The 23,927-nt window shown below is 44.2% G+C and overlaps 1 protein-coding gene across 1 annotated transcript in view; it reads left to right on the top strand.

Annotated features, from left to right (window-relative positions):
- RASSF5 (Ras association (RalGDS/AF-6) domain family member 5) overlaps positions 1 to 23,927 on the top strand; it is a 107,739-nt gene that overhangs the window by 39,341 nt on the left and 44,471 nt on the right. Inside the window, exon 2 of the mRNA XM_006834065.1 lies at positions 3,048 to 3,169. Within this exon, the coding sequence (XP_006834128.1) occupies positions 3,048 to 3,169 (122 nt within the window). The remainder of the gene's footprint in view (positions 1 to 3,047; positions 3,170 to 23,927) is intronic.

Genomic DNA, 23,927 nt, shown 5'->3' with positions numbered 1-23,927 from the left:
TTCCCTTTTCACTTTTCTTCTTGAGAAATTTCAAGATGCCACTGTTGGTCGTTTTGATGTAACTTAGGATTTAATTTTCGGCCTATTTCCTTTTTTGTATGCTTGTGTTGCTCCACAATCCCCGTTCAGGCCGTTTTTCTACTTATAAACAGTTCAGGGCCGGCTCTGGCCATTTGGTTTTAAGAGGATACTGTCTCTTTAAATTTCGAGGAGATGTGTGCGCATGCGTAGTAGAACCCTCCGAGGGTGGGGCCGGGGTTTCCACTAGCTCAGGCACCCATATAGTCACCAGAATGGAGGTGCGCAGACAGCAAGGGGCCAATGAACAGGTACCAAAAAAAAAGTATGTCCACACCTTTATCTCCGAGGTTCTGTCAGGCTTCCGTGGCTGCTCTGATTCTTACCCCCACTTGGTTTCACCCAAGATGGTGGCTCCTGGAGCAGCTGAGCGTTTTGAATTAGAAAGCAATGGATTTTTTGCTTCTGCTACAAATTCCCCTAGCTGTAAGCCTTCCAACCTTATAAATATTCCTTTATAATATGTGGTTCAGCATTGTGGGACCATTCCCTGAGCCTGCTTGGTCCTGTATTCTGTGTTGTTGCTGACAGAGCTCCTTAACTGCACTTCCACCCGATCCGCCATCTTGTGTGTTCTCTGTATTCTGTATTTTGAGTTGTAATCCATACTGAAGGTTTTACTCTTTGATCTTTATCAGTAATGAGAATACACAAAACTGAACCCATTTCTGTTGAGTCAATTCCAATTCATTTGTTGTTGCTAAGTGCTGTTGAGTTGGGTTAGCCTGTATAGGGTTTCCCAGGAGCGTCTGGTGAACTTCAACTGCCAACCTTCTGGTTCAAAGTGACTTTACAGTCCACCACATTAACCCACAGCACCACACCAGGACTCTGACTCATGTTGTTGTTGTTATTAAGGTCCGTTGTGTCGGTTCTGACCCATAGCAACCCTGTATGGGGTTTCTGAGGAGCAGCTGTTGAACTTGAACCACCAACCTTGCAGTTCAACCCAACTCAATGGTTTCTGAGACTGTAGTAAATCTTTATGGAGCAAAAAGCCTCATCTTCCTCCCGAGGAGCAGTTAGTGGCTTTGAACTCCCAATCTTGCAGTTAGAAGTCCAGTGTTAATCTTACAGTGCCACTACCAGAGCTCCTTGAATCAGTAACTGTTTAGCCTAATTAGAAAAAATGCATTAAGTCCTAGATTCGTTGAAATAATTATATATGTGTGTGATCAGATTGACAACAGCAACTCAAAAGTTTATGAAATCGTTTGAAAAAGGTCATTGAGAAAGATGGCATTGCTTGAAGAATGCAAACAGTGTCTCTGAATTGTCTTATGTCCTGGTGTGGTGCTACAGGATAAAGCACTGGACCTCAAGGTTGGTTGAAGTGCAAGTTCGGTGGTTCAAATCCACCAGGTGCTCCTCGGAAACCCTATACAGGAGTTGCTATAAGTCAGAATTGACTTAACAGCACTAAACAACAACAACAATGATTTTTGTGTCTATTTTCACTAAATGAATAAAAACAAATGCCACCTCAGAAAGGTGATGTGAGAAGGTCGCAGGGTTCTGGAATCTGCGTGTCCCACATGTGCCAGGGTCCTCCCCCGCAGATATTATTGGGAGAACTCTTCCAAGGTGTGTGGCCCAGGTTCTAATCTTTGAGGATATAAAAGGAGGAGGCAGCTGGGTAGCACTGGGTGGTCTTTGGGAGAAAGAGAGAACCCCACCCCAAGATAGAGCGTACAATGGCAACTTTCAAACAGAGAGCAAATGAGTTGAACATCTGGAGCTTGGTGGAAGGAAAGGAGAGTCTTGGAGAACTTGAAGCCATAGAATGTTAAAGGCTAGTGGTTCTCAAATCCCCAGGTTCTCTAATCAAGTCCTGACTGCTAAGTTCCTCCACAAAGCTTGCTTGCCCCGATGGTATCCAATTAGGAAGGGCAAGTTTCTCATCAGAGACTCGAACTCTTCCTCCATCAGGCCTGCTGGCTGAACTATGACACCTGCTGAACTGGGCATCCAGTAGCCCAACAGCAATGTGTGGGAAGGACACCCCAATCTGAGCTTTTAGCTGATAGACTGACATGTATTGATTTCCTCTGCTTCATCCCTTTTGCTTCATCCCAGCCCCCACATACTCCCCTCCCTGTGCTTGGCTGAGCCTTGCTCTCCTTCCTGCCAATGGAGTTCTTAAGAAAGCTGGGAAATATTACCGTCCTTGGCTTTGCCATTGATGAGCTGTACCATTGGACGTGGGCCTCAGTGTCCCTAACTGTAAGGGCATTCCCAAGGTCTTTTTGAGCCCTGGTCATTAAGTCTTTTGTTCTATGGAATGAACCGTCTATGAAACATGTGTTTTTTTCCTCCAAGCATCTGAATTGGGATGTTGTCTGTAGACTATTTCAACTGGTCTACAGTAGCCATCCCCACATTTCTAGACAAGACATGGCCACAGATGACCAATAGCCCTTCAGCTCACAATGATGCTTTAGTCTCCAGATGTGTTTTGAATTTTTCAGTTCTCCTCTATAACCATGCACATCCGTGGGCAACTGGCAGGACACATCTTACCTATATTTTACAGATGGGCAAAAGGAGCCCCAGGAAAGCGAAATATTTCCCCAGAGATCCGTGGCCCCTGGTGATGAATGCAGAAAGAGCTAAATGCAGAATTTCTACTAATAGAAAGAGCACCACCAGTCTGGAGCCAGGGAATCTGACCTTGAGGAAGTCACTAAATTCCCTGGGCCCTGATTTCCTGTCTATAAAGTGGCACTACTGATTAGCACACGGTCATGCAAAATAATGCAGGTGAAAGCAGTTTGTGAATGTGTACAATGCCTGTCAGCACTCACCATTAGTGGCAGCGCTGAGAACAGGCATGTAATCCACTAGTGGTTCCTGTTTCTACTGTACTGCTCCTTCTCCCAAGAGCTGAGCACACCCCAGGTTCTCTCTCTGGGTGGCAGTGTGTGGAAATTTGAGCAGGTCTCTAAGCCCCTTTGGTTCTTTCCCTGCAGACTGTAAGTTCACCTGTCACCCGGAGTGCCGCAACCTGATCCAGCTGGACTGCAGTCAGCAGGAAGGTCCTGCCCGGGACAGACCCTCTCCGGAGAGCACCCTCACCCCCACCTTCCACCAGGTAGGCATAAAAATTCTGAGGCCAGATGCCCCAAGCTCCACTTTCTCTCCAGGATGAGCAGGAGGAATATGAGGAAACAGTGTCCATGTGTGCTGAATGTTGGGGTCCCCTCTGGCCATGTGAGATACACAGAGATCTATGTTTCAAGAGGACCAGGGGATCAAACAGAGGCAGTGACATGGAGAAGTCTGTAGATGCTCAGAAGTCTCCTGCAGTCTCCCCAAAAGCAGAGCCTGCTTTTGCTAAGGGCTCTGAAGCAGACGAGGGTTCAGGTGTGTGTGGGGAGGGGTCCCCAGAGAAGATTCCTGAAGGTTCTGTGAGGCCACAGTCTGGAATCTGACAGGGGTTAATCTGACGAGGCTGCTTGCACATCGCCCGCCTGCCAGTCAGCTACCAGGCCAGCCAGCCTTCAGAGGGGCTGGCTGAATGCTGCTTCCCTGTTTTAAAGGACCAGGAAATTGAGGCACAAAGCCACTCTTGGGTTTTGCTGAGGCTGTGATGTATCTAAATTTTGATGCCTAGAGTTTGGAATGGAGACAGGGAAATGCATTTACTGATTCTTGCATAGGACAAACATTTTTGTCTTTTTTCTTTCTTTGGTTTGCCAGAGGGTCCTTTGGTAGACAGAGGGTGGTAGAGGATGGATAATCTACAATACTTCATACATGTAGTCCTCAGAAACTTTTAGTCTGACTGAGAAGGCAGAATATAACCAACTAGTATATACTGTGATGCACGTTGTCATAAATGTACAAACCAAGGCTTATGGGTACACAGAATGAGTGTTTCTTGGGGAGAAATTGTTGAGGACTTCCCAGAGGAGGTGATGTTTGCACCAGGTCTTAATGTGTGAGTCTGAGGAGTAAAGGGTGTTCTGTGACACTATCCATTCATTCATTTAACAGGTAGGTTTTGAGTGTTGACCATGTGCCAAGCCCAGGAGTGCTGGGGACTTGGCAATAAAAGGACCAGACTTGGGACGTGCCCTTACTGTGCTTACAGTAGAGTAGGAGAAGAGACTTTAAGCAAAGAAGCGTTGTGTTTATAAGGGGAAATTCCAGGGTGCTGTCAGAAACAAGATATTGGGTGACGAGTTATTACCTCAACAGGATCCAGCCCTGGGTCCCCAGAGTAGCTATCCACAGGCTTTTTCTGGTTATAATATGCATGATCAATGATGCTCAAATTCTTCACCCACCCATGAGTGGTAGCAGCCCCATGCTATCTACCCCAGACCCATTCTCTCCCACCATAAAGCATTATGAGAACAAGTATGATGCATGTATTTTTAAGGATATCATCCTGGTTCTAAAATATATACTTACAAAACAATTGTGTACATCTTTCATAGACTGTAGAATAGAAACTGGTTTGGGTGTAGCCTGAGGTAACCAGGCCTCTTGAAAAGACCTTGCTGTGAGACTGGAACCTGTCCAACTGGGGTCAGGGCCAGGGAAAGGAGAGGAGACCAATATGACTCCCACATAACTGATGAGTGCTGTCGATTTCTGCTAAAGGCTTCCTTAGAAGATGGAGGTTACATAGCACACCATATGTCAGAACTTCCTGAAAGTCTTCAACTCTGTTTTCCTTTCCCTTTGGGGACAACCACATCTCTCTCTTCTTTCAGCTTCCTCCAACCCTATCTGTTCCCCATCGTGGAGCCCTACTCTACCCCTTCTTCTCTTCCTGCGTCTCCCCTTGGGTTATCTCTGTTCTTTTTAGAACCGCAGGTATCAACTAGAGGTGGATTTGCACCCTTCAGGGCAATACAGTATCTGGAGATACCTTTGTGTATCACGACAAGGAAGGTTCTTCTGGTGGGTAGAAATCAAGGATGCTGCTAAAAATCCTACACACTGCATAGGACAGTCCCCACAACATCAGGCACAGAATAATCATAGTGTCCAGATTGGGATACCCTGTCGTGGAACAGTTTAGCCAGCTTCCAAGGGTGGTAGGAAAATGGCCCAGGGCAAGTCCTGAGTTTGCTGTAGATCCATATCACACTCAGAATGTCAGTCATCAGAAGGAGTGCTATGAGTTGAAGGGAGATATGCTTACATCGTAACCCCCAGAACCTATGAACATGACCTTGGTTGGAAACAGGGTCTTTGATGTTATCAGTTAACAAGAGGATTATCCCTACTAGAGTTGAACCAGATGCTGTTGAGTTGATTCCAAATCATGGCAACCCCAGGTGTGTCAGAGTAGAACTGAACCCAGTAGGACTTACAGTGGCTCTGATCTTTTGGAAATTGATCACCAGGCCTTTCTTCTGATCTACTGCAAAAACTCAAATTCCAATATTTCTGTTAGCAGTTGAATATGTTAACCGTATGGAGTCCTGGTGTGGCATTGTGGGTTAATGCACCAGACTGTAAAGCCATTTGAACTGCAAGGTCAGTGGTTCAAACTCACCACTGCTCCTCAGAAACCCTATACAGTGTTGCTATGGGTCAGAACTGACATGACAGCACTTAACAACAACAAGAAGCATGTTAACCGTATGCATGTCCCAGGGACCTTCTACTAGAGTAGGGTGGATCTAAATTTAACATGCTGGTATCCTTATAAAAAAAGAAGAGATACAGAGGGAAACCCAGACAGAAATCATTGTCTTTAACTGTCAGTCTGTGGTCCTCTGTGGCATCAGCTCCAGGAAACCAATACAAGTCTGAAAGCATCGTTCTCCACCCCCTTGAACTGCTGGGACAAGGAGTCCATGTTGGAACCCCTGGAAGGCAGTACCCAGGCTAGGTCTAGAGTCATCCCCTTCTGGCGTAGCACAGAGAAAGAAGCCTCAGTCTGCGTGGGTGCTGAGTGGCCCTCTGTAGGCACACAGCCCGGGGTGGGGGGTGCTTTGGGGGTTGGCTGGGCCGGTTGCTGTGTTTGCCTTGGACAGGACTGGCTGCATGCTCCAGCAGAACCTGACCAACCTAGCCTTCTATCAATAAACCACGGGCCCTGCTCCAGCCCTCGTCTTTTCTAAAAAAGCTTGTTTGTGCTAATTTCCGTCTTGGCTTGATTTTCTTCTCTATGTTGGCAGGGAGCTTTCTTTCTCCTTGACATCATCACCTTGGCAGAACTGGTCGTTTTCTGGAGTGTGTGGGGCAGGGAGGGGTTTGTGGTAGGGACCAGGGTCTGTGCTCAGCTAGTTTGGGGGGCATATAGCAGTAGCCTAGTAGGGCTGTAACAAAAAATACCACAGGCGGGGGGCTTTGAGAATAGAAATTTGTTTTCCACAGTCCTAGAGGCTCCAAGTCCAAATCAAGAAGGCTACCCCTCCTTGTCGGCGTCTTGGTGTGGCGCTGTACTGGACTGCAAGGTCAGTTTGAACTGCAAGGTTGGTGGTTCAAACTCACTGACAGCTCATTGGAAACACTTAGCAGGGTGACTATGAATCAGAACTGACTCAGTGGCATTTAACAACAAAAACAACACCGCTTCTTGTAGGTAGTTCCTTAGCATTCCTTTGCCTGTAGACAGTGTACATGATCTCTTCCCTGTGTGTGTCTGTGTCTATTTAGTCCTTTTTGAAAGAAGAGATTGGGTTTAGGACCCACCCTGCTCCAGTATGCCTCACTAACATAACAAACTAAGCCTCAGTTTTCCAAACAGAGTCTTATTTACAGGTACAAGGATGAGTACTTCAACAGACCTTGTTAAGGGACATGATCCATAAAAAGGAGTCCAACAGAGGAGTCCTGGTATAGTGCTGTAGGATGAGCACTAGCCTACTAACCACAAGGTCGGTGGTTCAAACCCACTAGTCACTCCTTGGAAACCAACTTGACGGCACTTAACAACAACAATCCCTAAGAGGAAGTCTCAGATTGATGGCATTTCTTCTCTCTACTCTTAAAGGAAAAGAACATCACTGATAGTTTCCCCTTTCCTGGAGAACTACTATGTGCTAAGGAGCTATGGTAGCATAGTGGTTACGAATCAGGCTGTTAACCTCAGGGTCAGCAGTTCAAAACTACCAGCTGTTCCATTGGAGAAAGATGAGGCATTCTGCTCCCATAAAGATATACAGCCTCAGAAACCCTGTACAGGGTCACTATGAGTCAGAACCGACTCCATGGCACATAACAACAAAACTATGTGCTAGTTTTAAAAAATATTTTCTTCCTGTACTTTTATACATTTGTCAAAACCTAGTTAAGACCACCCTGGAGATATTTGGCTTCAGTCCGTTAAAAGGAATCATATGAGAGGGCTTTACAAAGTTTGTGGAAAATGTAATGAAAAGATAGTGTAATTTTTCCATGAACTTTTTGAAACCCTCTTGTCCCAGGGTTCTGACAGTGCTCCCTCTACCACGCCAGAGGAAGACCAGGGAGGGAGGAAGGCAGGGCAGCTGTGTGAAGGGGCAGGTCTGGGCTCAGAGTCCCCCACTGCAAACTCACCAAGCCCTCCTTGCAAGTTATGCCTCTAGAAGGCTGCAGAACAGGAACGGCAGATGGCAGCTGCCTCTTGTGCCAACCACAGACCCAGCGGTCAGGGTTTTTCTCCTCAGAGCTCCCGTAGGGTTGAAGATGGCTGACATTTCCTTGGGCGCCCATTGTGAGATACAGCCAGCCTCCTTCAGCTGCTCCTTCACCTTAAGCTTAGTTACTAGAGAACAGCATGGTTATTGGTTGAAGACCATAATCAATTACCCAAAGAGCAGCAGTTGCTTTATTTTTAACTCTGTTTGGGAAGTTCCTAACATGTCACTCTGGGAGGAAAAAGCCCCCGGTGACTCCCCAGCACCCTCATTATGAACTGAGACCTCTGGGGGTTTATTCCAGGCCCTTCATTGCCTCTGGGGATGCAGACCACACTAGAGGACATCCTTGCTCTCATAAGCTGCTATAGCGCAGGGAGATCCTGGGAGTTTGGTCCGTCTGGCCGCTTTCTACCACTTTGCTCTAAACATGGAATGTATGGAGAGACAGAAATACTTCCCTTTCCACTTGTGCCTGAATGTACTTGCATCTGACAGTTTGACAGGCTGGGTTTTTACCTACACCCACACCCCTCCTTCCTGGTTCTCCCAAGTACTAGAGCAGCAACCTCCGAAACCAGGTTTCCAGGCCCTGGGCTGCCAAATCCAGACGCCCTACTGCATAGCAATTCTCAAACCTCAGGCACCTGCCACACTTAAAATTCTTGTCACCTGTGCTATTATTATCCCCGTGTGGCTCTGTAGGATGAGCACTGGACTGTGAACCACAAGATCAGTGGTTCAAACCTACCAGCTGCTCCTCAGAAACCCTATGCAAGGCTGCTATGAGTTGGAACCAACTCGACCAGAACAAATTATTTACTTAATATTTCTCTATAAACAGATTCCTTAAACAAATAAACTTACATTAAAGGAAATAAAAATATATCCGTGATCACTGGTTTGTTGTAGCTAAGATCTTTTTCCTAACACACATTAAATTACTACTCAATCTTGAAAATTTTTTAAATGTGTGACGTTTAAAGGCTGCCTCAAATTAATTCCACAAGCATGTTCGGAGCCAGGTGCCAACCATGGAGAATGCTGCTTTCTGGAGGCCACTCTCTTTGACTGTCTGGTGCCTGGACTACTGAGACCCTAGGTCCTAATGGGCAGTGCAGAGCATCTGGGGATGCTGTGAAGGAATCTGCAGCCATCCAAGCTGATAGCAAGCCACTCTTCAAAGGAGAGATGGAGATGGATATTTGTTGGTGGTGTTGCCGTAGGGTAGGCTCTGACTCATGGTGACCTGGTGTGTGCAGAGTACAGGGCTCCATAGAGTTGGAAACACATTGCCAGGCCTATCTTGTGAGACACCTCTGGATGGGTTATGTATATGTACTCTTTGAAGGACAAGAAGGCTTTCATGTGTTTCTAATGTATTTTTTCAAGATAATAAGTACCTTCTTAAAGAGAAGAAAGACTCCTGGTCTTGGCTGACAGACAAGCAAAATTCTAATCCAGATCATGCAGATGACGTATTTGGTATGTTACCTGGAATAGCTTCCTGGTTTCTCTGAAATGGGACCATGTGATGGGTGTTTGTAATGCTCAGATGTGATGTTTATGAAAGTATGTACAGTTGAAGGCGAAATACCACTGGGTAACCATCCAAGGCAGTCTCGCACTTACAGCACCCTTAATGCATTTAAAAAAAACTCATGGCACCCCATTGATGAAAGCCCTCAGTTGCTCCCTATTGCTCTCAGTACACGAATCCTTCATAGTTTAGTTCTACACACCACCCTCCTAGCCCTGTAGGCTTCTGCTGCCTTTCACCTACATCTCGCTCCCACCTCTTGCTCCCCTTCCGTCCCTAAACGCACACAAGTGCCCACCCTATCAGTGCTATTCCTTAGCAAGGCGCCTGCTGGAATCACCTCCTTTGGCCCGCACAGCGGCTGAGCAGTGACTCAGCTGGCGTGGAGTTGTGAGTTTCCTGGCTCCCGGCCCTGTACTGCTTCCCACAGTCGCGCCACTGTCTCCCAACCCGGGGGCTCTGCTTTTCCAGAACCTTCGGAGAGAAATCAATCGCCTGCGGCCTGCCCTGCCCTGCCTCGCCCCAACCTTCAGAATGTCTACCTGTTGAACACATAACTACCACAGGGGGGCACCAGAGAGATAAGAAAAGGTGAGCCTGAAAGGGGCGGGGCCGTGAGGAAGTTCTGTCCCTGTTGAGAGAGACAGATGCTGGGCTCCCTAACAAAATGCAGGGTCCTGGATCTTTTCTAAAATGTTTGATAAATGGGTTTCGAATTGAATTGTGATGACCTTTATTGTTGTTGTTAGGTGCTGTGGAGTCGGTTCCGACTCAGAGACCTATGCACAACAGAACTAAACACTGCCCTTCCTGTGCCGTCTGGCTCGCGGTGAACCTGGATAGGATTTCCAAAGAGCAGCTAGTGCGTTTTAACTGCCAGTCTTGTGGTTAGCAGTCCAGTGTCTATCTTACATTCTCACACCAAGGCTAACATCCATTTATGGAGCCCTGGCATGGCACTGTAGGATTAATATTGTACTGCTAAATGCAAGGTCGACAGTTCAAACCCACCAGCTTCTTGGAAGCCCTATAAAGTGTTGCTATGAATCGGAACCGACTCTAGGTACTTAGCAACAACAAAAAACAGTCATTGAAGTGTATTTTGTGTTCCTCGTTTTTATTGATTTTATTGAAATCAACTATATTTGCCTTTTTCTCCTTAAATGTCAGCAGTTCAAACCCAGAAGCTCCGCAGGAGAAAGATGAGATTCCTATAAAGATTTGTTTATAGAAATATAGTCACTATTAGTCAGAAGCCACTCAGCGGTGGGTTGGGTTGGGTTTTAGCATTATGAAATGGCCTTGTTTATGCTGGCAACCTTCTTTGCTTTGAAATATCCTTTGTCTGATATTAATGTAGTTACTCTGGCTTTCTTTTGATTACTGTTAGCATGATATGTCTTTATATCCCTTATCTTTAGCGTATTTGTGTCTTTATATTTAAAGATCATTTCTTGTAGGCAGTATTAAAAAAAAAACACCAAAAACCAAACTCTTGCTTTTTAAAAAAAAATCCAGTGTGGTTACCTTGCCCTTTAATTGGGGGTATTTAGACTACGTGTAGAGTCCTGGTGTGGCGCTGTGGGATAAAGCCCTGGACTGCAAGGTTGGTTTGAACCATAAGGCTGGTGTTTGAAACTCACCAACTGCTCCTTGGAAACCCTATACAGGGTGAATATGGATTGAAACCAACACACGACGCCACTTAACAACAGCAACAACAGACTACTTGCATTTAATATGATTATTGATATAGTTAGGTTTTAAGTCTCTCATCTTGCTATTTGTTTTCTTCTTGTCGCATCTGTTCTCTATTTTTTCCTTCCTTTTCTGCCTTCCTTTGAATTAACTACATGTTTTGTTCCATTTTATTTCATTTTAGTTAAAGTTTAAACCTTAACTCTTTGCTTTGCTAACTTAGTAGTTGCTTTAGAGTTTATAGCATACATCTTTATTGTTGTTAGGTGACATCGATTTGGTACTGACTCAAAGACCCTATGCACAACAGAATGAAACACTGCCTGGTCCTGTGCCAACCTCACAATCATTGCAACCTCACAATCATATGCCAGTCCATCTCACTAGAGATCTTCCTCTTTTTCTCCAACCCTTCACTCTACCAAATATGATGTCCTTCTCCAGGAACTGGTCCCTCCTGATAATATGTCTGAAGTATGAGAGACGAAGTCTGGTCATCCTGGCTTCCAAGGAGCATTCTGATTATACTTCTTCCAACACAGATGGGTTTGTTCTTTTGGCAGTCCATGGTACTTTTAATATTCTCCTCCAACTCCATAACTCAAATGCATCAATTCTTCTACAGTCTTCCTTATTCACTGTCCTCATGTATCTGAGGTTATTGAAAATACCATGACTTGCATCAGGTACACCTTATTCCTCAAACGGACACCTTTAGTTTTAGTATATTTGCACATATGTGAAATCATTACCATGGCTAATTTACATTATTTTTATCACCACAAAATGAAACTCCGTACTCCTAATCCCTTTGCTCCCCCAGCCTAGCTGTAAGCAACCACTGATCTTTAGCCTTCCCTGTTCTGACTTTGATGTGAATGGAATCAAAGTATGTGGCTGGTCTCTCACTCAGCATATGGTTTTTAAGGTCAATCTGTGTTGCAGCATGTAAGTACTTCATTCCTTTTATGACTAAGTGATATTTCATTGACAGAGCCCTGGAGGTACAGTGGGTTAAGTGTTGGGCTGCTAACCACAAGGTCGGCAGTTCAAACCCAACAGCCGCGCTCTAGAGGAGTAAACGTTTACAATCTCAGAAACACTAAGGAGTAGTTCTGCTCTGTCCTATGAGTCAGAATTGACTTGATGCCAGTGATTAATACTTCATTGTATTGATATATATGTTGTCTAGCTATTCAACCATTGACATTTGGAGTGTTTCTATTTTTAGCTATTAATAATGCTGTTGTAAACGTTTGTGTAGAAGTTTCTGTATAGATATATATTTTTATTTCTCTTGGGTATGGAATTGTTGCATCACGTGGTAAAGTACCACTCATTTGCTGATATGTTGTACCTTGGTGGCTTGTGCATTACTGTGAGGCTGCAAGTGATACCACCAGTATTTCAGATACCAGCAGGGTCATCCAGAGTGGACAGGTCTCACCTCTGTGTTTTATCATTTGAGGAGCTGCCAGACTGTTTTCCAAAATGACAGTACCATTTTATATTCCTACCAGCAATGTATGGAACTCTGATTTCTCCACATTCTTGCCAACCATGCTACTGTTTGTCATATTTATTATAGCCATCCTGGTGATGGTGGTGTGCCATGGAGTTGGTTCTGACTCATAGCGAACCTGCATAGCATTTCCGAGGCTGTCAATCTTTATGGGAGCAGAAAGCCTCATCGTTCTCCCACGGAATGGCTAGTGGGTGTAAAATGGTATCTCATTATGGTTTTGATTTGCATTTCCCAGATGACTAACGATGTTTATATCTTTACCTTATTATAGTCTGTATATGTACACATATGCACACGCTTCTGTAGAGTTGATTCTGACTTGTAGTGACCTTGTAGGACTGAATGTGGAGTCTTGGTGTGGTGCTCTGGGCTAATGCGCTGGACTGCATAGTTTGTTTGAACCACAAGGTCATCAGTGCAAGCTCACCAGCTGCTTCTCGGAAACCCTCTACAGGGACACTAAGGGTAGGAACCGACTTGACAGTACTTAACAACAACATAGGACCTAATAGAATGGCTCCATGAGATTTCCAAGGCTATAAAAATGTACAGAAACAGATGGTGTCTTCTTTCTCCCATGGAGCCGCTGGTGCGTTCAAGTCACCAACCTTTCAGTTATCAGCCCTACATTTAACCCATTGTACCACCAGGGCTCCTGTAATATGCCTACCAAGTGATACGATACTGGCTATTTGGATGGCTGTGTGCCATGGAGTTGGTTCTAACTCGTAACGACCTGCATAGGATTTCCAAGGCTGTATGTTTTTACAGGAGCAGAAAGTCTCATCTTTCTCCTGCGGAGCAGCTGGTAGTTTCAAACAGCTGACCTTGAGGTTAGCAGCCTGACATGTAACCACTATGCTGCCAGAGCTCCTTTGATGCTTTATTACTTCACATAGAGTATAAGAATCTCACAATGTTGTCTTTCCATTTCTCCTGTCCTGGCCCTTTGTGCTATTGGTCTCATGCGTTTTACATCCACACAGGGTATTAACATCACATTCCATTGTTAACTACTGTGTTTAGATGCTTAATTATCTTTTAAAGGGATTTAAATAATAACAAAAACAAATTCTATATTATAGTTACCATTTCTGGTGCTGTTCATTCCTGTGGGTAGATTCTGGTTTCCATATGATCACTTTCCTTTATGTCTAAAAGGTTTTCTTTCATAATTCTTGTAGCATGGGTTTGTTGGAAATTAATTCTTTCAGTTTTTATATGTCAAGAAAACTCTTAGTTTCACCTTTGTTTTTGAAAGATTTTCACTGTGGAGACAGTGCTTTCATTATTTTGAACATGTTGTTGCGCTGTCCTCTTACTTTCAACTGTTTCCAGCAATAAGTCTGCTGTTAACGGTTATCTTTGTTCCTCTATACATTCCATGTCTTTTTTCTCTTACTGCTTTGAAGGTTTTATCTTTATCGATAGTTTTGAAATATTTTATTGTGATGTATAGCTTAACAACAACAATAGCTTACTTGTTAGTGTTGTCCTTATATTTATTTTAGTTGGGATACATTGAGCTAGTTGGAATTGTAGATTTATAGTTCTCATCAAATTTGTAAAAAAAAGTGGGCATTATTTCCTCTAGTATTTTTTTGTGTTTAAGTTTTTATTGTGAATTGAGTGATAGTTTACATGGGAGAACATTGGTTTTGTATTCATCGTTTATTTGCAATGATTACAGTCTCCTCTGTGCATCATCATTCAACAGTATTTGCTTTCATTTCTTCTGGCTTTTTTTTTTGGTGGGGGGGCTGTACACCAAAACACTCAGGAATATATCATCATTTAAACAACCCAAGGGCACATTCTGCAAACCTGCCTCCTGGCTGCCAGCACATAGCCTTTCTCTTTCCATGAGTCTAGAGTCCTCAGCTGCTCCCTGTCTCCATAACATCTCTTCTGCCTCCGTCTCTGGTGTCGCTGTTTCTCTGGCTAGGATCCCACATTCCACTCACGCTCTTCTGCGTTGGTGGTCCTAGGGTTCCTCTGTTCCTGAAATGTAAGATTAACTACTCCCCCCTTATTGTTACATAACTTCTACCTTTACAGTTGTGACTATCACAATTAGTTATGATAACAGTTGTTGTTGTTGTTGTTATGTGCCGTGGAGTCAGTTCCTACCCATAGCGACCCTGTACAGGGTTTCCCAGGCTGTAAATCTTTACGGGAGCAGAAAGCCTCATCTTTCTCCCACATGTGAACAGCTGGTAGTTTCAAACTGCTGACCTTGTGGCTCGCAGCCCAATTCGTAACCACTACGCTACCAGAGCTCCTTCTGATAACAATTACTCATTATTAAATCAAATGAATCCTATCGCCATCTCCTTTCACCAGACCCATCTAGACAAGATGAAAACTATTCAATGGGGATTCTACCTTCCCGCCGCACTCTGAAACTAAATGTCCTTTTGAAAACTTGTAAGCCAGTCACTTTGTGCCTTTATAGCCCCTCTATTTAAGGAGCTTTGGTAGCGTAGTGGTTACGAATAGGTCTGTGAACCTTAAGGTCAGAAGTTCAAAACTACCAGCTGTTCTGCAGGAGAAAGATGAGGCTTTCTGGTCCCGTAAAGATTTACAGCCTTGGAAATTCTGTACAGGGTTGCTAAGAGTCAAAACCGACTCCATAGCACATCACCACCATCATTTTAGGTAGCCAGCGTCTAAGTTGCCCATCCCTATCAGCCCTGTATACAAAGGGGATAGGATTGATCCTTGATGTGAAGACTCCTTTCCTCTTGGTTGGGATGTTGAGCTACTACATCCATAAGTATAAAAAATATGGAACACTTCACGTATTCGAATGTCACCCTTGCGCAGGGGCTAGGCTAATCTTCTCAGTTTGTTTCAGTTGATTGTTTTTTTCTCCTCATTATTTTTCTGTTTCTTTGCATGCCCAGTCATTTTTTATTGGATGGCAGACATAAATTTTACCTTGCTGCCTGCTTTTGTATTCCTAAAAATATTCTTGAGTTTTGTTCTGAGACTTGGTTAAGTTATTTGGGAATTGATCATTTCAGGTTTGCTTTTAGATTTGCTATGCAGGGTAGGAGCAGCATTCAGTCTAGGATTCGTTATATCCTACTACTGAGGTAAGAACTTCTGTGTACTCTATCAAGTATCATAGAGTATTCTATTTTGGCTTGTGGGAAAAGATACTTTCCTGGCTCTGTGTGAAAGTTAGGCACTATTAACTCTAATCTTTTTGGATGGCTGTTTCTTCAATCTTGGTACTTTCCTCATGCACATACTACAGGGAAAACCTGTGCAGATCTTTCCTCTCAAAGTGCTCTGCCCCGTGAACTCTAGCCCCCTTGGCCTACTCAGTCTCCTATCAGCATTTCTTCAACTTAAGTAGTTTGCCAACTTTGCCTCCCTGCTCCACAGCCTGCATAACCTCAAGGCAGTAAGCTGGGATAATCACAGGGATCATCTCATTTGTCTCCTGTGCCTTCAGGATCTCTGTTCTTTGTTGCCTGATATCCAGTATTTTGAGAAACGTTGTTTTATACATTTTGTCCATTTAAAAAGTTTTGTTTTGTTGTTTTAATATGGAGGGTTAATGTGGATCCTGTTACATCATCTTGGCCAGAAATGGAAGTTCCCCAGGAACTCTTCTAAACTGTTGATGCATACAAATCCACTTGCCCCCTGATACCATTCTTATGGGTAAATACATTAAGGTCAGGGATCCTGCCCTGTACCATTTAGTCTTCCTCAAGATCCACTTGCATACAGTTGTGCTCAGTAAGTCCTTGCTTTAATTTAATATTTGAACTTAGACTTTTGGGGTTTGACTTTCTTGGATTCAATTCCTGGCTCTACCATTATTGGCTTTGAGATCCTGAGCAAGCTGCTTAACCTTCCTCAGCAATAAAATGAGGACACTAGTGTTGTTGTTCCATGCCATCGAGTTGGTTCCGACCCATAGCAACCCTGTATAGGTTTCCATGGAGCAGCTGGTGATTTTGAACCGCCAACCTTGTGGTTCAAACCGACTTTGCAGTCCAGTGCATTAGCCCACAGCGCCACACCAGGCTATGTGTTGCAACTGTTTAAAAGCATGTGTAATCTATGTGAAGTTTGTTGTTGTTAAGTGCTGTTGTCAGTCCAACCCATAGTGACCTTGTGTAGGATTTCCTAGGAGTGGCTTGTGAGCTTGAACCGCCAAGCTTGCAGATGAAACTGACTTTGCAATCCAGCGCATCAACGCACACAGCTCTACAACATAAGGGACTTGTGAAGCTTAGACCTGCTTATCTTATCCACCTGTGTATTCCCAACACCTGTCACAAGGTTATACATATAATAGGACTAAGCACTAGCCCCCTTGCCACACAATGTTTCTGCATAGACACTTTATTCTCAAGGAAACTAAGGATGTGAAACATACCGTTCTAATGGCCCTAAAACACTGTAACACTTACTAGTATAAGAATTTTGTGTTCTCCCTTGTGCAAGAAGTCACAAACCAAGCTCACCCACTCCAGTACCAGTGCCTTACGACTGCTGTGAGCCCTTTTTCTGATTTAGAGGCAGGAAGAAACTTACCATCTTGGAGTGTTAGGCATCCCTGCTCTACAACCAGCGCTTAATACATTTCATGTCCAGCAATCAGATAGCATCTTCTCTCACCCTCCAGTCACTACAAGTGGGGCAGACTCATCACCTCCCATTTGCAAGGCACGAATGCCAAAAAAGGCAGGGACTGGGGACTCAGAATTCACCTCCCCTGGTAGAGGTGGGATCCCTGGAAGTGCAATTATTAAACACTTGGCTACTAAACCACCGTTCGAACCCACCAGCTGTTCCATGGGAGAAAAGACCTTGTAATCTGTACCTGTCAAGGTAACAGCCCAGGAAGCTACCCTTTGTATAGTTGTACTGTACCATATAGGGTTGCTGTGAGTTGGATGTGACTCAGTGGTACATAACAATGGCGGGGGGTGGGTGGACAGGACACATCACACCCCACCTGTTCTCCCAGTCAGTATTTCCTTAGCTTCCAAGGCTCGAATTGGGCCCTGGTGTCACTTCTGACTCCTTCCCCTGATAGGGAACTGACTGCCTCTCTCAGGGGGTTCCAGAGGAGCCAGACACCCACATGTGTCAAAGGAAGGAACCAATCTCCGCTCCCTCCACCCTACTCTGCCTTGTCTGTGGCAGCCCGCTCCATGGCTCCTTCACAGATGCCCCTCCACTCTAGAAACCGGAAGTGCTGGCCCAAGCTGGCAGTGATTGGATTCACGGGAACCTCCCCAAGGCCTACCTATCCGAGCAGCCCAGACTGAGCCAACCTGCGTGAGCTCATTTCTGATAGGGCTCAGAGAAAAGGACACGGAGATCCCAGCTCTGAGCCGGAGGGACAACGCTAGGACTTCTTTCTCTTGAGATCCTTTGGCCCCTGGAGGCATTCCTCTGTGCTCCTCCCCATCCCATTCCCTACCCTCTGGATGGGCCATCACAGTCCTGAGCATCTGAGGGGGCAGTGATGCAGTTTCATGTCTCACACTAGTGACCACACTGTCCTGGCTATTGGACGGAAAGTTCTTGATCAGAAAAATCTTTTGTGACTCTCTGGTTGCACTAAAGCATGACAACTTGAAGGCAGGACCCTTATGCCTGACTCAGCTTGTTAGGACCTCTGCCTCATGCTGGTGCCTACCAGGGTAATATAATGGCCATCACTGTTTTTCAACACCAGGGTGCTAATGAAGCTGTTAAGCTGCCAGCCAAGCAAGAAAAGTATGGTCTGAGCTAGCCTAATGTCACCATGAAAGGAAATCTTTTGTGAGTCTAACCTAGCTGAAACGTAGCCACTGAACTTGTAGAACAGGAAGTCACTGGGGAAGGAATAGAGCCCTCTGCTGTACCAAGCCAGCATAGTGCTGTAAAAAAAGTACTACCCCCCCCCCCCCACCAGAGATGGAGGGCAGCAGCCTTCAGATTCAGCCCAGATAGGACACCTGGGGAAAGGTGCCTGTGAAGGTCACGTTGAACAGGGGCCAGGTGTCAGGAAAGGGCAAGGACATAGGAGGATGGTTTTGCCAGGCCGAAAAAAAGCAAGAGTAAAAACACAAGAGGGCAGAGTGGCTTCTGGGAAAGAAAATTGAATTGTACACGGCTGCTGTGTGGGAGGGCTGTGGACTGTCGGCTGGGCACATGCTGGGAAGGGCCTTGAAGAAGCCACCAGGAGGTTTGGAAGATTGTGCAAATAAATATTGGGGAGTCACTAGAGGAAGAACAGCAATTGTGAAACTGTCAGACACAGGGGTTCTGAGTTTGAAATCTGAGTTTGCCATTTATTTGCCCTGGAACCTTGAACAAACTGACCCCTCTGAGCTATAGTCCTGGAGTCAATTCTAACTGAGAACTACCCTATTTAGGGCAGAGCAGAACTGCCTCATAGGGTTTCCAAGGCTGTAATTCCTGTAGAAACAGACAAACACACCTTTCTCTCTCAAAGAAGCTGGTGGGTTCAAACAGCCAACCTTTTGGTTAGCAGCTGAAAGCTTTAACATCTGTGCCACCCAGACTCCTTTACTCATCTGTAAAATACCTGCTTTCAGAGTTGTGAGGATTACGTGAGATAATGTTAACTATATTATGAAAGCTAGCTGCTGTTGAGTTGGTTCCAATTAATGGTGATTACTTTTATGTCAGAGTAGAGTTGGGCTCCATAGGGCTGATTTTTCAGCAGCAGATCACCAGACCTTTCTGACAAAGTACATTTGAATGGACTTGAACCTCTAGCCATCCAGTCACAGCCAAGCACACAAACCATGTGTACCCACCAGAGACTTTTCTTATGAAGCTGCATGTTTGGAGAAGCCAGAAACTATACCTGCACTCTGCATCTTGTCTGGTGCTCAGGAAATACCAGATGAATGAACCACCGAACAAGCCATTAGAGCCTGAAACACAGTGGCTACTCAACAATTAATAGCTGAAATGCAAATAGAAGGCTTTATGGTCAGCAACTTCCATGATCAGATGTTGATTTAGGTAACTTTGGCAGCAAATGGGGCAGGTAATTTGATGGAGACAGAGATGAGAACAGGGGAGCTACTGAAAGGCTTTGCAGTAATCTAGACTGTTGTTCTTACATGTCCAGTTGATTCCAACTTCCAGTGATCCTATAGGACAAAGTAGAACTGCCCGTGGGTTTTCTAGGCCACAAATCTTTACAAAAGCAGACTGCCAGTCTTTTCTCCAGTGGAGTTACTGGGATTCGATCTTTGGTTAACATCAAGAGCTTAACTATTGTCCCACCAGGGCTCCTTCTAATTATCTTAGCGACATTCATCAAGAAACACTAAAGGTAAAGGAAGAGCAGGAGGACTGTGAGTCAGGGACTGAGGAGCTCATACTAGACCTATTGAGAGTGAGGTTCTAGCAGGTAGGGTTGAATGCCTTGTAAGCAGTAACCTCATATGCCTGCGAAAGCTGGACAGTGAATAAGGAAGATGGTATGAAAATTGATGCTTTTGAGTTATGGTGTTGGAGGAGAATATTGAAAGTGCCATGGGCTGCCAAAAAAACCAAACAGATCTGTCTTGGAAGAAGTACAGCCAGAGTGCTCCTTGGAAGCCAAGATGTCCAAACTTCATCTCTCACACTTCGGACATATTGTCAGGAAGGACCAGATGCTGGAGAAAGATATCATGTTTGGTAAGGTGGCGTGTCAGAGAAAAAGAGGAAGACCCCCAGCGAGATGGATTGACAGAATAATGGCAACAATTGTGAAGTTGGGCCAGGTTCAGGCAGTGTTTCATTATGCTGTGCATAAGGTCGCTATGAGTCGGTACAGACTCGATGGCACCTAACAACAGCAACAACCCATCTAGAACTACCTGCAGAGAATTATGAGATATCAGTCCTTTAGGTGTAGTTGATGTCATTGGCATAAAGAAACTAATTGCCCAGGGAGAGCATGGCCACACAGAGGGAGAAGACCCTGAAACTTGGTAGACACCCATGATCTGCAGTTGCAAGGACCATGATTACTACGAGAGCAATCACAGGGGTTTGGGAATTGTGAGGTCATAGTTCTCAAAAGTCTGAGGACTTGGATTCTGGAGTCAGACAGGACTGGGTTGAACCAGCTCCACCGTTAACGAGCATGTATGCTCACTCCCAAGTTACTGAGCCTGTCTGCAGCTCCTTGTCCTCTTGCTAGAACAGAGATAATAACTGTAGCTTCCCCTTAGGTTTGTTGTCAGGATTAAATGAAATGATGCACATAAAGTTATTAGTATAGCGTCTGCACTTACTTTAAAGTATGTTTCAGGGGGTTGGGTGGCACTTCAACCCAATCTTTAGCCTCTGAATATGTTGGTTGGTTGTAAGGCCCCAAACAAATCTGCATTACAAGAAGTACACCCATAATGCCCCTTAGAAGCTAGGACAACGAGAACTTCGTCTCTCATACTTCAAACACATTATCAGAAGTGACCAGTCCTTGGAGAAGGACATCATGTTAGGTAAAGTGGAGGGTCGGTAAAAAAGAAGAAGATTCCCCATGAGATGGGTTGGCACAGTGGCAGCAACAATGGGCTCAAGCTTATCAATGATTGTGAGTATGGTGCACGACCCGGCAGTGTTTCATTCTGTTGTGTATAATGTCGCTATGAGTCAGAACCTACTCTACAGCAGCTAACAACAATAAATATCTAGAGAGAGAGATTATAAGAAATAGGCTTACTCAATTGTGAACGTGGCAGAAAAGGTTGGAGGCAACAGACAGAAAACTCTGGTAGGATGTCAGTGGTACAGTCTTGAGGCAGAATCCCTCAGGTTTTACTCTTTAGGCCTTCCTTCAACCTATCAGATGAGGTCCACCCACAGGTCAAGGGTAATTGCCCTTAAAGTTAACTGGTTTAAATGTTAAGAACATGTAAATATCTTTAGAGCAAAATCTGACTAGTGTTTTTGATCAAATAACTGGTCATGATAGACTAGCTAGGTTGACACAAAATTAACCATCACAACTGAGGTCCAAAGTTCAGTTTCAAGCTGGAGCTAGAATACCAGCTACTGACTTCCATTCTTTTATCACAGTTTGTCTGGAACTTGCAGAACCATAAGTTGGGTCTGAGAAGGGGATCTGATCACATGCCAAGCTCATGTTTGAGAAAGGAAGAAAGCTTAAAATAATGCTCTTCATCATGTGACTTTAAGAGAGGAAAGCTGCCCATTCATCATCTCAGTGGGGTTGCCCCAACCTCACTATAATGCCATGGATATACTGCTCCATGCACTGAAACTGTAAGTCCAGCTTTTTCCTCCTGGGCTCAAGGGAAGAGCAGCCAGTTCTCATCTGTTGTGAACTGAATTGTGTTCTCCATTAAAAAGATATGCTGAAATCCTAATCCCTATACCTAATTTGGCAATAGAGTCTCTTAAGATGTTACCAGGTTAACATGAGGTCCTACTGGAGTAGGGTGGATCCTAATCCAATATGGATGATGTCCTGATAAAAGAGACACAGAGACCGAGAAAAGACAGCCATGTGAAGATGCTATGCCATGGGTATTTTAAATATTAGCAGGGTCACTCATGGTGGACAGGTTTCAGATGAGCTTCCAGACAAAGACAGACAAGGAAGGAGGAGAGATGAACTACTTCTGAATATTTAGTCACTGAAAACCTTATGAATAGCAGAGAAACACTGTCAGATATAGTGCTGGAAAATGAGCCCCTCAGGTTGGAAGGCACTCAAAAGGCAACTGGGGAAGAGCTGCCTCCTCAAAGTAGAGTTGACCATGATGACACAACTGGAGTAAAGCCCATGGGAGTAAAGCCCACAGGACCTTCATTTGCTGATAGAGCACAACTCAAAATGAAGAGAAACAGCTACAAACATCCATTAATAATCAGAACATGGAATGCACGAAGTATGAATGTAGGAAAATTGGAAATTGTCAAAAATGAAATGGAACACATAAACATCAATATCTTAGGCATTAGTGAGCTGAAATGGACTAGTATTGGCCATTTTGAATCTGACAACCACATGGTTTACTATGCCAGGAATGACAAATTGAACAGGAATGGTGTTACATTCCTTGTCAAAAAGAACATATCTAAATCGGTCATGAGGTACAATATGTCTGTGATAGGATAATATCCATGCACCTACAGTTAATACCACTATTATTCAAATTTACACACCAACCACTAAAGCCAGTACGGATGAAATAGAAGAATTCTACCAACTTCTTCAATCTGAAATTGATCAAACATGCAATCAAGATGTATTGATCATTACTGGTGATTGGAATGCAAAGGTTGGGAACAAAAAGGAAGGATCAGTAATTGGAAAATATGGCCTTGGTGATAGAAATGATGCTGGAGATCACATGATAGAATTCTGCAAAATCAGTGATTTGTTCATTTCAGATACCTTCTTTAGACAGCATAAGAGACGATTATATACCTCACCACATGGAATACACAGAAATCAAATTGACTACATCTGTGGAAAGAAACCATGGAAAAGCTCCATATCAGCAGTCAAAACAAGGCCAGGGGCAGATTGTGGAATAGACCATCAATTGCTCATATGCAAATTCAAACTGAAGCTGAAGAAAATGAAAACAAGTACACGAGAGCCAAAATATGACCTTGAATATATCCCACCTGAATTTAGGGATCATCTGAATAACAGATTTGTGGGATGATATCAAGAACATCATACATAAAGAAAGCAAAAAGTCATTAAGACAAGAAAGAAGGAAAAGATCAAAATGGATGTTGGAAGAGACGCTGAAACTTGCTCTATAGCATAGACATGCTAAAGTAAATGGAAGAAATGAGGAGGTATAGAGCTGAACAGGGAATTTCAAAGGTCAGCTTGAGAAGACAAAGCCAGATATTACAACAAAATGTGAAAAGATCTGGGGTCAGAAAACCTAAAGGGAAGAACACACTCAGCATTTCTCAAGCTGGGGTAAGTGAAGGAAAAATAAACCTCGACTTTCGTTACTGAAGGAATCTCTGGGCAAATTATTGAATGATGCAGAAAGCATTTAAAGAAAATGGAAGGAATACACAGAGTCACTGTACCAAAAGGAAATGGTTGCTATTCAACTGTTTTAAGAGGTAGCATATGATCAAGAGCCAATGATACTGAAGGAAGAAGTCCAAGGTGCATTGAAGGAATTGGCAAAGAACAAGGCACCAGGAATTGATGGAATCAAAATTGAAATCTTTCAAGAAAGTGAGGCGGCACAGGAGGTATTCACTCATGCCAAGAAGTAAGAAATTTGGAAAACAATGATCTGGTCAACTGATTGGAAGAGATCCATATTCGTGCCCATTCCAAAGAAAGATGATCCAACAGAATGCAGAAATCATCAGACAATATCTTTGATATCCCATGCAAGTAAAGTTTTACAGAAGTAGCTGCAAGCATACATTGACAGAGAACTTCCAGAGGTTCAAGCCAGATTCAGAAGAGGATGTGGAATGAGGGATATCATTGCTGATGTCCGAT

The sequence above is a fragment of the Chrysochloris asiatica genome, unplaced genomic scaffold, assembly GCF_000296735.1.
Source record: "Chrysochloris asiatica unplaced genomic scaffold, ChrAsi1.0 scaffold00009, whole genome shotgun sequence".
Taxonomy (NCBI): domain Eukaryota; kingdom Metazoa; phylum Chordata; class Mammalia; order Afrosoricida; family Chrysochloridae; genus Chrysochloris; species Chrysochloris asiatica.
The sequence above is the reverse complement of the archived record's forward strand: the minus strand, read 5'-3'. Positions and strand labels throughout refer to the sequence as shown.